Raw genomic sequence first — 16,123 nt, forward strand, 5'->3', positions numbered from 1 at the left:
TGTTGGAGGGCACAGAGGGATCCCCACATGGACAATAAGAAGCTTCTGGGTCACTTCTTTTTTTTTTTTAATAGTTTATTTATTTTTGAGACAGAGACAGAGCATGAGTGGGGGAGGGGCAGAGAGAGAGGGAGACACAGAATCTGAAACAGGCTCCAGGCTCCGAGCTGCCAGCACAGAACCCAATGCGGAGCCCAAACCCATGAACCGCAAGATCATGACCTGAGCTGAAGTCAGACGCTTAACCGACTGAGCTAGGCAGGCGCCCCTCGGGGCCACTTCTTAGATCTATGATATGCTCTAGGATGAACATGCTTGCAGCATGGTCACAGAGTCCAAAGCAGATAGATTCTTATTCATATTAGCTTACATTTCGGGTCTTCCTTAGATGAAATTACTTTTGATTATGAAACCATAGCACATCACTTAGGCTGGAAATACAATTTAAAAAGAAAAAGAGGCTAATCCAGTATCCTAATCTAGACATGCTGCTCATGATTAAGTTGTAAAGTGTTTTAATACACAGTGTTTACATTTATAGCATTTATTTTTCTCCTGTGTGAAACAAGGGGCTAAACTAGCTGGCTTTAAACATTCCTTGTAGCGCTAAGATTCAGTCTGACAGGGAGTGAAAAAGGCGTTAAGATGTACAGCCACTTCTCATTCTTCATGATTCTGTGTTTGCAAATTTGCCTGAACCAGTACTTGCGCTTCTGTGATCGTTTGTGGATATATGCCAACTGCCACATCTTCGAGTTTCCCCACTACTCACGTTCCCCACTGAGACCGGACAAGGCAACGCTCTGTCTTTTGTTTTCAGTTCTCATACTGTAAACAGTGTCCTACTTATGATCTATTTTAGCGCCGTGTTTTTCGTATTTTTGTGCCTTTGGTTGGTGGCTTCATGGCTTAAAACGGCCCTCAAACAGGGTGCTGAGGTGCTGTCTGGCTCCTAAGTACTGGACGGCTATGCCATGCCTTGTACAGAAAGCACATGTGCTCAGTGAGCTTCATTCAGGAAGGAGGTATGGTGCTGTTGGCCTTGAGCTCAGTGTTAATGAATCAGTAATACATAGTAAATGAAATGGTTTTCAGCAGAAGCACACATAAAACAAGGTTATGTATGGATCAGTTGACAAAAATGTTGTGGCCAGAGGCTTGCACGAACCTAATCCTGTATTTCTCTTAGAAGCATTGGTTCTGTATTTGCAAAGTCAGTGTTTGTGGTGACTTCATAGACCATTAACTACTGTGCATAAGGAGAACTGGCTGTATTATTCGAATTCAAATACTAATTTTTAGAAACTATTTTATTTGAGAGAGAGAGGGAGAGAGAGGGAGAGATAGAGCGTGTGTAGAGGAGAGGCAGTGAGAGAGAGAGAGAGAGAGAGAGAGAGAGAATATCAAGCAGAGTCTATGCTCAGCTTGGAGACTGACCTGGGGCTTAATCCCACGACCCTGGAATCATGACTTGAGCCGACGCTGAGAGTCAGATGCTCAACTGACTGAGCCACCCAGGTGCCCCTCAAATACTAATTTTCTTTTTGAATATTATATCATTTTTTTTAATAGTTTATTGTCAAATTAGTTTCCACATAACACTCAGTGCTCATCCCCACAAGTGTCCTCCTCCATGCCCATCCCCCCTCCCCCCCACATCCATCAGTCCTCAGTTTTTGTCAGCATTCAAGAGTCTCTCATGGTTTGCCTCTCTCCCTTTCCCCCACCATTTCCGCCCTTCTTCTCCCCCTTGTTCCTCTGTCAAGTTCCTCCTAATCCTCCTATACGTGCAAACATATGATATTTGTCCTTCTCTGCCTGACTTATTTCGCTCAGCATAACCCCCTCAAGGTCCATCCATGTTGCTACACATGGCCAGATTTCATTGTTTCTCATTGCCATGTAGTATTCCATGGTATAGATAAACCACATCTTCTTGATCCATTCATCTGTTGATGGACACTTAGGCTCTTTCCATGTTTTAGCTATTGTGGAGAGTGCTGCTATGAACATTGGGGTACATGTGCTCCTATGCATCAGCATTTCTGTATCCCTTGGGTAAATTCCTAGCAGTGCTATTGCTGGGTCATAGGGGAGTTCTATTGTTAGTTTCCTGAGGAACCTCCACACTGTTTTCCAGAGGGGCTGTACCAGTTTACATTCCCACCAACAGTGTAGGAGGGTGCCCGTTTCTCCACATCCTCGCCAGCATCTAGAGTTCTCTGATTTGCTCATTTTAGCCACTCTGACTGGTGTGAGGTGGTATCTCAGTGTGGTTTTGATTTGTATTTCCCTGATGAGGAGGGATGCTGAACATCGTTTCATGTGTCTGTTGGCCATCTGGATGTCCTCTTTGGAGAAGTTCAAATACTAATTTTTGAAGTTGCATTTATAATTTGGAGGGAAGCGGTTGTGGCAAAAAATAAGCTTGGGAGGTCAAGGGCTGTAGGATAACAGGCAGTTTATTGATATTCACCAGTGTCTCAAGGGGTGTCAGAAACCAGGACAAATATGAGGACCCAGGTATGGTCACCCCCATCCCCAGGGCAGGATAGCAGAGCACGAGTTTTCCTAGGCTACCCAGCCATGCCCTGTGTAAGAATGACACGGTGAAAGAAGCCAGAAGCAGGGGCCTCATGTAGCATCTAGGAGTGCAAGCGGGGTGCAGGGGCCAGCTGCACAGTACAGACAGAGCCCAAAGGTAAGAGTAAGAGGGGCTTTTAACTTTTGATTTTAATTTTATTTCTTTAATGTTTCTATATTTTTGAGAGAGAGAGAGAGACAGAGAGACAGAGACAGAGAGAGACAGAGCGTGAACAGGGGAGGGGCAGAGAGAGAGAGAGAGGGAGACACAGAACCCGAAGCAGGTTCCAGGCTCTGAGCTGTCAGCACAGGGCCCGACGCGGGGCTCAAACTCACAGACCACGAGATTCTGACCTGAACAGAAGTTGGACTCCTAACCAGCTGAGCCACCCAGGCGCCCCGGCTTTTAGCTTTTTAAAGAGATGCCAACCCAGACTGGGCATCACAGTACAGAAGGGTCCTGAAGTTGGGCCGAGGTGGGTCGTGGCCACGCAGGTACTTCGTCAGGACACAGCGGCCATGTGGCCTTGCCCACCCGCCTAGCGAAGCTGCTACACACAAGACAACTGGGCCTGGCCTCTGGGGTGCTAGCAGCTGGTCAGGGCTCCTACTAGTCAGGGCCACAGTGCTTTCCTGTCCTTGGAGCCAGCGTGCCCAGCTGGTCGGGCATTTAGAGAAGGGAGGCAAGGTCTCTGCTGGAGAATGCCCAGGTCCCTCCACTTGGTTCGGTTCTACCCAAGTCTCTGTGATGTGCCCCTTCCGGCGGGGGTTGCCCAGAGACGGGCAGCCTTGGGTGGCAGCTCAGCCCCTCCCCCACTCAGCCTCAGGCTATTCCTCAACTCCTTTGGGCCTCAATATATGTCTTCAATATATGGGTGTCTTCAATATATGAATGGGGATAAAAATAGTTCCCAAACTTCACCCCCTCGTTGGCTGTTTTGAACGTGTGAATACACACAGAGTGCTTAGAACAATGCCTGGCTCACGGTAAGGACCTGGTTATCATTATCCATGAGGCTTGTCTATGTATTTATGAGTTGTGACAAAGTAACCATCCCATGTGGTCTGGTCTCATGAAATACCAGAAGGATAAATAGTATGTGGTTAATACATACTTCTCTCTTTTTTTTAATGTTTATTTATTTATTTTGAAAAAGAAAAAGCATGAGCGAGGGAGGGGCAGAGAAAGAGAGAGAATCCTAAGCATATTCTGTGTTACCAGCACACAGCTTGATGCAGGGCTCAAACTCACAAACTGTGAGATCGTCATGACCTGAGCTGAAATCGAGAGTCAGATGCTCAACTGACTGAGCCACCCAGGAGCCCCAATCCATAGTTAATTCTTGAACATCTAAAAATACGTGGTCTGCTCTGCAGAGCTTGAATATTCAAATCCTTTGGGACTAAAGTATATTTTTGGGTGTGTGAGTTCTTTAAATAAAAGACAAGCCACACTAAGCTATAAACTCTGTCTGGATGGTAACCTTCCAAACCTACTAAAATGAAAGATGAGTAGATAAGGTCTTAGTGCTTTAAGAGACCCTGTTATTTTTGCTGTCTTTCCAGCAGGGAGTAGAGAGTCAGGGATGTTATAAAAATGTTTCAAAGCAGCCCCGATGTTTAAAGACACAAAAGAAGTGCTGGCTAGAAACATCCTAAGGGTCAAATAAGATACTTACTAGCTGTGCCTTCNAAAGGTTATAAAAATATCAATTTTGTCCTACTCTATCTGACACACAGATTTTTAAAAATGTATTTATTTATTTATTTATTTAGAGCGCAAGCAGGGAAGGGGCAGGGAGAGAGAGGCAGAGAGAGAGGGACAGAGAGAATCCCAAGCAGGCTCTGCACTGCTGGCACAGAGCCTGATGTGGGGCTCAAACTCACGAACTATGAGGTCATGACCTGAGCCTAAATCAAGAGTCAGACACTTAACTGATGGAGCCATGCAGGTGCCTCAGACACACAGAGGTTAAATAATTTTGCATGGGCAATGTCACAGGTCATGATCCTCTGTACCTTCCTTTAACTGAAGAAATGTTCTGTTTGTGCCCAAGACTGAGCAAGGATCTCTCCCGAATGTATTTGTCACAAGTCATTCTCTTTTGCAAAAGTACTTGTCAAGTTCAAGTGATTTTCCCATTGCCCTTGCATTTAGATTTAGCATTCACTGACAGCTCTTATGATGCTCTGTGGGTGCTGGAGAGCTGAGTCAGACACCATGGTGTCTGTTCCAGGGAGGCTCCGTCTGTTCGGGGGTGGGGGGTGGGGCGACAGGCTATAAAGAGATGGCTCATTGAGCTCTGGCTGTGCCTTGGAACAGGAAGCCTGGGCCCCCTTGTTCCTCACCAACCCCACTCCTATAGTCCCTCTCTCCTGGCCTCCCCAGGCCATCTCCCTGACCTCCATGCTCCTAGGGACTTCTTATTCTCTCCCAGCAGGGGGATCTAGACAGAGACAGGCTAAATTTCCAACCCCACAGTCCCTAGATGCTCTTCATTCCTGCCCCAGTATGTGACCATCCACATCCAGGCCCTCTGAATCAGCACCCCATACGACATTACCGCAGAAGAAATGGCAGATGTGGCCACAGCCCCCACTGTGACGTCCATACTTGATGTTAATGAATACAGTTCTCTGAATTTAATCACACCAAGGCGGCCTTTCCCTTCTACCCAAGAGGAAAGAGGTAAATATATCACTGATAGTATACCCAGGTACGCATGGGATGGACAGATGAAAAGGCTCTCTCTTTCTCTCTCTCTCTGTCTCTCTCTCTCTCTCTCTTGCTTTCTGCTTTTCTCCATGGGAAGCAGCTAAAGCCCAGTTTGGGCCATTCAGAGAGTCCTGGATTCCACCCAGAGAAGGAGAAACCAGAATGAGGCCGTAAGAGTGGACAGCTCTGGCAGACAGCCAGACCTTGGAGACGGGAACTGACAAGGAGAGGTAAATGCAGGTATGTGGGAACACTTCCTTTTCTTTTGTAAGTCAGATGATTCCACCAGCTGGAGCAAAGCTAGACAGGAACCCTCATGAAAGAAACTGGCCATAACCTTTGGGGGTGCTCAGCAGCCCTGCTCAAGAGACCCTGACGAGGTAGGCTGGAGGTCTCTGCTAGGAGACAAAGCACAAAGGTACCTTCCACATAGTAAGATCTCTCTCTCTCTCTAATCTGCCCCCTCCCTCTCTCTTCTCCATCTCTTTCCCTATCTGGAGGCCCTTATGTCTGTGGGGACAATTGAGAGTGCAGTCAGGCAAGTGCTTTGGGATAGCGGGTTGGCTGAAAAGTCTAGAAAGAGCCTGAAACCGCTACACGCAAAGATGACTTTTCTTCCGAAACAGAAGTCTAATTCTTCCCCTCTGTTGGAATTCGCAGAGTCCTTTCTTCCCTCAAAGGACAGGAACAATATCACACTGTATGTTTCGGCTGTTTCCCTCAACCTATGCTGTCTAGACCCTGTGTGTTTTCACTTAAAAAACAAAATAAAACAAAAATAAAAACAACCCTTTGCCACCTAGGCACCACTCTACCATCTTAAAACTATTTCTGGCAGGAGAAGAATGCTTCATTCAAGAGCCGCCCCGACGGGGAGACCAGCAGGAGGGAAGTGAGCCTGGTCTCAGTGGCCTCACGGAGCAGGGCCCAGCTCCCAGGAGCCCAGCATCCCCTGACCTGGAGTCTGATTCTCCACGTGCCGGGCCTTTTCCAGCAAGCAAAACAAAAGAAAGCAAAAGGCCTTCTTTATCTCAGAGAACCTCCCACTTTCTTCTGAATTGAAAGGCTCAGGCTGTGCAGAGAAAATGATGCTGTAAGATATCAAGGTTAGGACCTGCTGCTGGCTGCCTGGCCTATCCGGCCTGGGAGGGGTCACCCAAGCTGTCAGTCTCCGCAGTTAGCAGCAGGATGCAGACGTAATTTCTTAAAAGAGCCTTCCAGGGCTATTCATCTAACAAATACTTTCTAAATTCCTGCTGTATGCCAGGCAGCAATGAGAAATGTTTTCCTCCACAGTTTCTAGCAAAGGAACACATTATAAGAGGTAGGTGCATTCAGAGAAGAGGCAGTATCCAAGAGAGCGATCTGTATTTGTTGATAAAGGAAGGGTCACTTTTAATCATTCCAACATGTCTTTTTCCAAACATGCATTTTCCCGAAGGTAATAAAATAGTTACAGCTAGGGAAAAAAAAATCATTCCTTTCTTTATCAGATGTGGAAGCCTAGAGAAACACCATTCTCCTCCTTAAAAAGCAGAGTGGCTGTGGCAGAGTTCAGAAGAATCATTTGATTTCTTCTCCTAATGGAGTAGACTTCTTGCTATCTGATGTACTTTGCGCCTGTTGTTGTTTTTTTAACAAAAATTTCAACAAGCGGATGCATCTGATTCAGAGCAACGCACTACAAAGGGCAACGTGAAGAGTGTCCCAACCGTGGAAGAGAGACAAAGCCAGGGTCCTACAGCACCCTCCTCAAGGCTTGTTCAAAAGTCCAGGTGCTTAAACCTTAGGAAGGTTAGTTATTAAGTCCCGATAAAAGCGAGGCAGAGGACAAGCGCTCTGCACTTTGGATGATAAACCTCCTTGTGCAACAAGGAAGGGGCAGATGGTCCCACTCCTGTTCCTGGCTGAGGGAGTCACACTGTGGGCTGGGCTGGAGCTAGGCTCCCACGTGACAGAGATGACACTCATCACAGCTGCTCATTTCCCCCCAGTGGGCAGGGCTGATCGCTGATCGTAGCCTGTCAGCTATGCTAAGTCTCCTGGGTAAGAATTTCCAGTACGAGGGGTATGGGACTGACTCCCTGCTGTGGGGCAATCTGCTGCAAACGGAGAAACTGTAACTGCCAGCAGAAGGCCTCCAAACGGCCAGGAGCTAAGTGATTCCTTTCCAGCTCGACAATCCATGTGAGAAAACACAGACACGTCTACGCAAGCACTACCATACACACACCCACACGCACACATGCGCCCACCGACGTCGATGGGGCTGCGTGTGAACGCCTCCCCCCGCGGGATGCGGCGGCGCTGTCAGGTCTGCGCTGACATTCCTGAAAACCCACGCGGTGCCTGAGCTGAGCCTCACCTGGGCCTCTTGTCCGAGGTGGCGACACACATGTGCTGGGAGGGCACCGCCGTCCACTTCTTCGCCTCCGTGACGAGGGCTTCCGCATCCACCAAGCCAAATCCATAGAGATGGCTAACTGAAAAGACAAAGCCTTCAGACCCCGCCTCGTCCTGCCCCCGAGGAATGGAGCAAGGCCCCGTGCCCACACTCCACTTGGCTCTCAAGCAGGCTACCTGATCTGCAGCTGCCACGGGACAGACCACCTGTGTCACTCCGTGGCTGCAAGGGTGTGGGCCGTCACCTGGACGTCCCCAGTGGAAAGACCAGCCCTTCTGAGGACTGCTCCAAGACCCCCGCCGCGTTACCCTCTCCCTGGACTGTACTCCTTCAGGTCAGGGGTACGGGCCGGCCACTGTGGCCCACTTCAGTGCCGAGGAGGAAAAGAAGGGTTGAGAGGACCGACTACTTTCTTTCTAGGAGATGAGGTTGGGTACCTGTACGGTGAAGGGACCTGTTGGCATGTGAGCTCCCTGAATCATAAACCAGACAAGAGAAACAAAGCCTTAAACCTGTTGGTTCACGTGGCCACAATGTACAATAAATAAGAAAGCAAGGCCCTGCTCATCTTTTCTGCCATCTTCTTTGCCTGCTTAACTCCGAGGGCATTCGGGGAACGTGGCATTGTGTGTGCTTGTGAGTTGGCCTGATCCAGTGTTTAATTTGGCCGTGGCAGGAGAGTTTCAAAGTTTAATTTAAGAGGCAAGGTCAAGAACTAGATACAATCTATTTTCCTATTTAATTAGGCCAACATTGAAATGTGGGTCAGCTCTTGTTACAGCCCACCACCACCACCAACATTCCTGCAAAACAAAGATGGATTAGGCCTGCCTGATCAATGGCTTTCTTATTAAAAGGAATGTCCCTTGGAACTCACAGTAACAACACTTGCCCTATATTTTACAGATAGTAGTAGTATCAGGCTTGGTGTCGAAACAGTTGGGCCTGAGATTCAGGAAAGGAAAAAAAGTCCTCCCTAACCTACCATGGCTGAACGTAAATCTTTTTCAAGCATCTCTGGTAAGAAGCCATATAAACAAAGCCAAGGGCACAGTCCTATAATTATCTGCTTAAGAGGCTCAAAATATCTGGGTTACAAGCCCTGACAGCAGGTTGATTCCATGGAACCTATGTCTGTCCCAGGCTGGGTTGGGGGAAGAAGCCTTGCTGTTCTAGGAGTTACTTTTATAACACAGACAGAAGTTTTATAGTTAGAAAGTAACTTACATAACTATCTCAGTGTATTCATTGTACAGGTAAGGAAACAGGGCCAGTTTCAAAACTGTATTGCTACTCAGGGCTAAGAATGCAATCTGCCCTCAAATTGGTGGCACACAAATAAATATTATTTATTTATCTTAATAGACATGGATTTGTTCTGATGTGCATTAGGAAAAAATAAAGGTATACACCAAACCCATGTTTAACTAGATGTAATAAAGTTTCTTTTTAAAATATATATTTTTTGAAAGAGAGAAAGAAGAGCACAAGCAGAGAAGGGGCAGAAGGAGAGAAAGAATCTGAAACAGGCTCCACATCTAGTTTGGAGCTTGACTCAGGGCTTGATCTCACATGAGATCATGACCTGAGCTGAAATCAAGAGTCTTACGCTTAACTGAATGAGCCACCCAGGCGCCCCTAAAATACATTTCTTTGGAATGCCTGGGTGGCTCAGTTGGTTAGGCATCCAACTTCAGCTCAGGCAATAATCTCACGGCTTGTAAATTTGAGCCCCACATCAGGCTCTGTGCTGACAGCTCAGAGCTTGGAGCCTGCTTTGGATTCGGTGTCTCCCTTTCTCTCGACCCCTCCCCTGCTTGCACTGTGTGTCTCCTTCTCAAAAATAAAATAAAAACATTAAAAATTTTAAAATATATTTCTTTATGTAAAAAAAATGCAAGTCATGCTGAGCGAAATAAGTCAGGCAGAGAAGGACAAATATCATATGTTTGCACGTATAGGAGGATTAGGAGGAACTTGACGGAGGAACAAGGGGGAGAAGAAGGGCAGAAATGGTGGGGGAAAGGGAGAGAAGCAAACCATGAGAGACTCTTGAATGCTGACAAAAACTGAGGACTGATGGATGTGGGGGGAGGGGGGGAGGGGCATGGAGGAGGACACTTGTGGGGATGAGCACTGAGTGTTATGTGGAAACTAATTTGACAATAAACTATTAAAAAAAAAAATGCAAGTCAGTTTAAAGAGAACTACAGGTGGTCTCCAGATGTGGCAAAAGTCATATTTAAGGAACCCTGAATTCTACTGATCTTGAGTTTTTTTCCTTAATGACAGTATGAGGTTCCAGAATACCTCTGTTAAATCTCTAGCTATATACATCTCACTCTTGTGACACACAATCAATATCATTTGGGGATTCTTTTTGCAAAGCTCCTGTCACCCCTTTAAAAGAGATTTCATCAGGTGACCCAGTGGGCTCCCCGGGACAAGCTGCCTGGTCCCCACCCAGCCCAACAGGGCCACCACCGCACCTTTATGACCAGCCCCATTGACTTTCCAATCATTCGCTTTCAGGTGCGCCGGCCTGGATGTCTTCACCAGCAGGTGCTGGACGTCCCTCCAGGTTAACTGGCTGCTGCAATGACACAATGACAGACCGCTGAAGCCCATACAGGTAAAAACAATGGCAGCACAGGACCGTCCTCCGTGGCGTGTCTGGAGCCAGCCCCAAGTCAGGACTTACGGAATTCCTGCAGACTCCATTCCTCAGCAAGGGCTTATTTCATAACCTCTTTGTAAAGAATGGTTTCCAGGGATTAATTCCTAAGATACAATCGTGCAGTGTAGTGCTAGAATCCCTAGCATTAAAAACCTAGCCCTGCTGCCAAGGTGTACCTGAGTGCTCAAGGGCTAGAGAGGAAATCGTGGCAGAGGAGAGAGGGGCTTCCTGATGGTTACAAGTACGAGTGGGCTAGACTTCATCATAACAAGCAAACGCTGCGGTGCACGAGGGCAGGCTCAAGCCATCGTCTGCCCAGCCCCCAGCCCCGTGTAGATCCACTTGCTACCAATTATAATTTGAGAGTTTAGTAATTCTCAATTTATAATACATTTGTTTTGGTGCAAAGTGGAAACATCTCATTGAAAGAATGCAGGCCCACTAATAAAAATGCATAGATCAGAATGTTTTTGAGTCTAAGATACATCGTCCCACCTTTTTAATGCCTCTGAAACCAGGATCTATCTTATGACGATAGATGACACTCTGTCATAACCCCTCTGTCCACAGCATCAAGACTGGGTCGCAGATGGATGCTGAAAGCATCCTAGATGCAGTCTGCACCCCCTCCTCTTGACCAGTGTCTGCCCTAACCCACAGCAGTTACAATCGCCTTTCAATCACCCACTCTTGGTGTGTGCTTCAGAATATACATAAAATTTTACCCTCTTAACCATTTTTCTGTGTTCAGGACAGTGTCGGTGGTACCTTTCCACTATTGTACAGCCATCACAAACCATCCATCTCCAGAACTTTTTCATCTTCCCCAAGTGGAAAGCTCTCCCAATAGGACACTAACTCCCCATTTCCCCCTCCCTCCAGCCCCTGGCAACCACCATTCTACTTTCTGTCTCTATGCACATGACAACTCTGGGAACCTTATGTAAATGGAATCATACAGTACTTATCCTTTTGTGACTGGCTGATTTTGCTCAGAATACTGTCCTCTAGGCTCATCCATGCTATAGCAGGAGTCAGGATTTCCTTCCTTCTTAAGGCCGAATAATAGTCCATTGTGTGTATAGACCACATTTTCTTTATCCATACATCTACTGAGTGGGCACTTGACTTGCTTCCTCCTTTTGGCTATAAGTCACGTGCCAAGAACATGGGTGTACAAAGAGCTCTTCAAGTCTCTGCTTTCAGTTCTTTTGGGTAGATACTCACATGCAGAATTACAGGATCACGTGGTAACTCTTTAAGTGTTTGAGGGACCACCACTCTGGTTTCTACAGTGGCTGAACCATTCTATTTTCCCACCTCTTTGCCTGCTATCCACTGGGACTGCACTGTGGTTTGAGTCTCAGGGCACACATGCATTCCTCCCTTGGGGCTCGCTCTCCAGGCGCTAGCCCCAGGCTTCTGTGATTTCTCCAACATGTTGTGCTGCTGTGCCAGTGATCTCACTGGCCTCCTGGCCACCTCTCCCACTGTCATGTCCATTAGTCCAGTTTCTAGGCTGCTGCTCGGCTCTCCTTCCCATATCCACTGTCCCTCCTGAGGCCCCATGGCCTCATCGTTCAAGGGGGTTTCTGAGGCTCCATGTAGCCCAAGGCTTCATACTCTTCCATACAGGCACAGGCTTTAGAGTTTGGTCAGGGAAGAAGGGGTCACACCTCTTGTTACCCGTGTGACCTGACAAGTTGCTACTCGTGTCGGGATCCTATCAAGGATGGCTAAGTCCAGTCTACCCAGGAGTTCAGCGTAAGGTGCCAGGAAGCATGAGCTTCAGAGTTCAGGATAGCACGGAACAGGTACAGAAAGGGAGAATGTTAGAAAACATCACGGGGCGCCTGGGTGGCTCAGTCGGTTAAGCTTCCAACTCTTGATTTTGGCTCAGGTCATGATCTCTTGGTTCGTGAGTTTAAGCCCTGAATCAGGCTCCGTGCTGCCTGTGTGGAGCCTGCTTGTGTTCTCTGTCTCTCTCCCTCCCTCTTTCTATTCCCCTCTGCCACTCTCATGCACGCACATGTGCTCGCGCGCTCTCTCTCTCTCAAAATAAATAAACTTAAAAAAAAGGAAACCCTCCCATTATGAGGACTTGTGTTTTATTTTGGACTCTGGTACCAAAATCACAAATAGAGTCGGATGAAAGATGCAGCTAAGAAAGGCCATTGAAAATGTTTTTCAACAAAGAAGGGATTGATGGAAAGTCCCAAGACTGCCACAAACCGGGATGGCCTATGTACAATTCTTACCCATGAGGGTCTTTCTTCATTTTTGTTACATGCTGTCCGCAGGCCCTCCCTGACCCCCAAGACCTTCTCCACCTGGGATGATCTGGCTTTGCCCTGACGCCTTCTGCATACAAGCGAACAGTGTTTGAAGGCTATGCCAGGAACATGAGCAACAGGCCCACTCCTTGGACACATGAACTGGCCTTGTCTCCAATCTCCTCACCTCAGGCCTGCAGGGTCCTTTGTTACAACCTGTCCCTCTCTTGACCAGTGCTGTAGACTTAAATGCTCGAAGCTGACACTGTTTTCTTTTTAGAATGAAATTATTTTTTCTTTTAATTTTTAAAAATATTTACTTATTTTTGAGAGAAACAGATGGAGTGTGAGTAGGAAAGAGGCAGAGAGAGAGGGAGACACAGAATCCGAAGCAGACTCCAGGCTCTCAGCTGTCAGCACAGAGCCCGACGCTGGGCTCGAACTAACAAACTGAGATCATGACCGAAGCCAAAGCCAGATGCTTAAACCAGCTGAGCCACCCAGGCATCCTTTAGCTGACGTTGTTTTCAATACAGTTTGCTTGACTCCCCACTTGCACGCTTCTGAGGAGCATCTAAAACACTCAGGAAGATGAGAGTTTTCATGTGTCCACAGGCCAAGTTTAATGGGAAAAGCTGGCATGAAATGAAGCTTGTTTTCTATTTAGTTTTGACTAACAAAATTCCTTGCATGTTTCCAATAAAGAATGGAAGGAAATATAAAACAATGAGTTGCTAAGTATGTGAAAGCCACTTTCCACACAAGTAAGTAATTATTTAGAGCTGTTTGCTTTTTTTGTAAAAGCCTCAGGACACAGAAGCTAGCACTTTGGCCTGCAAATCGAAAATATTTAGGTCTTCCTTTGTTAAACTGGTAGCATGTGAGCTGTACGCCCTTTTGCCTTGTACAAATCAACATGCAAACATACATAATCCTAAGGACTGAAGCAACCCAAATGTGATCTTTTTTAAAATGTTATTTTTGAGAGAGAGAGAGAGCGCACGCGTGCATGCACAAGTGGGGGATGGGCAGAGAAAGACAGAGACACAGACTCTGAAGCAGACTCAAGGCTCTGGGCTGTCACAACAGAGCCTGACGCAGGGCTTGAATTCACAAGCTGTGAGATCATGACCTGAGCCGAAGTCGGACGCTTAACCGACTGAGCCACCCATGGCACCCCCCAAATGTGATTTTTTGAATCATTTAAAATCTACAATAATTGGCTACTTCAAATGTCTGGCTTATTCTGAGCCAGTTTTGATGTCTTAACTGAATTTGTTTTTGACACCATAATTGCATGTTCTTTCTGATCCATCCAGACACTAACAACTCAGAGTTTTTATTTGGCTTATGAGAGATGAAACGTCACCATTGCACCGTCAGCTTATCAAGTAAAGTTTATAAAGATCAGCTTGTGGCAGCCTGAAGTGGGATTTTGGTGTGCGACGCAGCATGGGAGGTAGGCTCAGGGTTCTGGCTCATCCACCTCTCTGTGGTCCTACAAATGGCAGAAGGCGGTGAGCTTTGACAAGGAAATGAAGGAGGGGCACCTGAGTGGCTCAGTCCATTAAGCGTCGACTCTTGATTTCGGCTCAGGTCATGATCACATGGTTTGAGCCATGCATTGGGCTTTGTGCTGATAGCATGGTGCCTGCTTGGGATTCTCTCTCTCTAGCTCTCTCTGCCCCTCTCTCTCCCTCAAAATAAATAATAAACTTAAAAATATATATTAAAAAATTTAAAAAGGAAAAGAAGGGAAGAAATCTCTTCATGTCCGTTAAGGATGGCCTTGAAATGGAAGGAGATCCTGACCCCTGCTACAACATGGGTAAACTTGGGGGACATTGTGCTACGTAAGCCAGGCACAAAAAATCAAATCCTTTATGATTCCACTTATGTGAGGTGTTTAGAGCAGTCAAACTCATAGAGACAAAAAGTAGAATGGAGCTTGTCAGAGCCTGGGGGAAGGGTTATAGGTAGTGCTGTGGGCTGAATCATCCTCCCAAACTCATATATTGAAGCCCTACCTCAGTGCTTCAGAATGTGACTGTATTTGGAGACATAGTCTTTAAAGAGGTAATTAAGGTAAAATGGGATCATTAGGGTGGGCCCCAATCCAATATGACTGGGGTCCTTATAAAAGAATCTAGTACATCTAGATGGAGGGAAGACCACCTGAGGACACAGAGGGAAGGCAGAGTCTCCCACTTTCTCTGCCCCCTCCCCAACTTGCACCATTCTGACTCTCAAAGCACATAAACTTAACAAAAATGGTTAAAATGGTAAATTTTATGTTATGAGTATTTTACTGCGTTAAAAACTTACAGAAAACAAAGGAAAAGAGGAGAAGGCAAGTGGGAACTTACTTTGCTTCTAAAGCCAAGGCGATGATGCCAGCCACCATGGGGGCTGAAACCGAGGTCCCAGTGTGGCCATCGGTGCAGCGCTGGCGCAGATCCGTGGTGACCTGGGTGACAAGAGTCTGAGTCAGCTCCCAGATGTCAGAAGCTGGTCAAGAGGTGCTAGGCATTTGTATCTCTGCAGTCAAGGTGTTGTTGTTGTTTTTAATATTTACTCATTTATTTTGAGAGAGGCAGGAGGTGCAGAGAGAGAATCCCAAGCAGGCTCTGTGCTACCAGTGCAGAGCCCGATAGGGCTCAAACTCGGGAACTGTGAGATCATAACCTGAGCTGAAACCAAGAGTCAGATGCTTAACCAACTAAACCACCCAGGCCCCCCTCTCTGTGGCCAAGCTTTGTGTCAGATACTCCCGGCTAATCTGCTTTGCTTGCATATGTAAAACACGGACCCCTGCAGGGATGAGCTAATCACAAGCCTGAGAACCAGGAGACAAGGGAGAAGGAAGACATGCAGCCCGAAGGCGCATAACCTTGCTGCTGTGGGTGTGCATGCTCAGGCACTAAGGTAATGAAACAAAGAGGGCTTTCCATGGCAGAGTCCCACCTGCCCTAGCCCACGTGAATGACCCCCAAGTCACCCCTGACTTCAGAGCAGCTGGAAACACATGGGGGTGCCCAGGTGGCCCAGATGGCATCTCTGCCTTTAGCCAGAATATCAGACATCAGTCTAGAAGGTCACAGATCACTCTCCGCTAGGATGTCCTCCTCAGATCTTTGACTGTGTCCCAAAGCACTCGGTTCCATCTGCCACAGCAGAGGAGCCTGGTGAGTTCTCCACCCTCACAGCATCTGCTCTATGGGAAACAAAGCTGGCCATTCTCCCCAGGAAGGCGAGGCTGACTCCGCAAACCTCGGGCTCTGCATGCCTTCCTCTGAGGCACTGCCTCCCAGCTGGGTCGGGGGACTGATTCTGGGCCCCACTGGCGCACAGCCTATCGTCCCTCAGCTTTGAGCTGAAATGGAGAAGCAGCACCAGGAAATGACCCCATGGGGTTCAGCTGTGCCACACCTGCGCTGGATGGGATTTGGGTCCTCAAGCTACTCCCACGC

General features: G+C 47.2%; 1 protein-coding gene across 2 annotated transcripts in view; it reads right to left on the bottom strand.

Moving 5' to 3' along the window:
• The window catches only part of PCSK6 (proprotein convertase subtilisin/kexin type 6), a 142,085-nt gene that overhangs the window by 63,718 nt on the left and 62,244 nt on the right, over positions 1 to 16,123 (bottom strand). For both annotated transcript variants that reach the window (XM_077762402.1, XM_077762403.1), the window contains 3 exons: positions 15,020 to 15,120; positions 10,193 to 10,296; positions 7,665 to 7,782 (listed from right to left, as the gene is read on the bottom strand). In XM_077762402.1, coding sequence (XP_077618528.1) covers positions 7,665 to 7,782; positions 10,193 to 10,296; positions 15,020 to 15,120 — 323 coding nt within the window. The remainder of the gene's footprint in view (positions 1 to 7,664; positions 7,783 to 10,192; positions 10,297 to 15,019; positions 15,121 to 16,123) is intronic.

The sequence above is a fragment of the Crocuta crocuta genome, unplaced genomic scaffold, assembly GCF_008692635.1.
Source record: "Crocuta crocuta isolate KB4526 unplaced genomic scaffold, BGI_CrCroc_1.0 scaffold93, whole genome shotgun sequence".
Classification (NCBI taxonomy): Eukaryota; Metazoa; Chordata; class Mammalia; order Carnivora; family Hyaenidae; genus Crocuta; species Crocuta crocuta.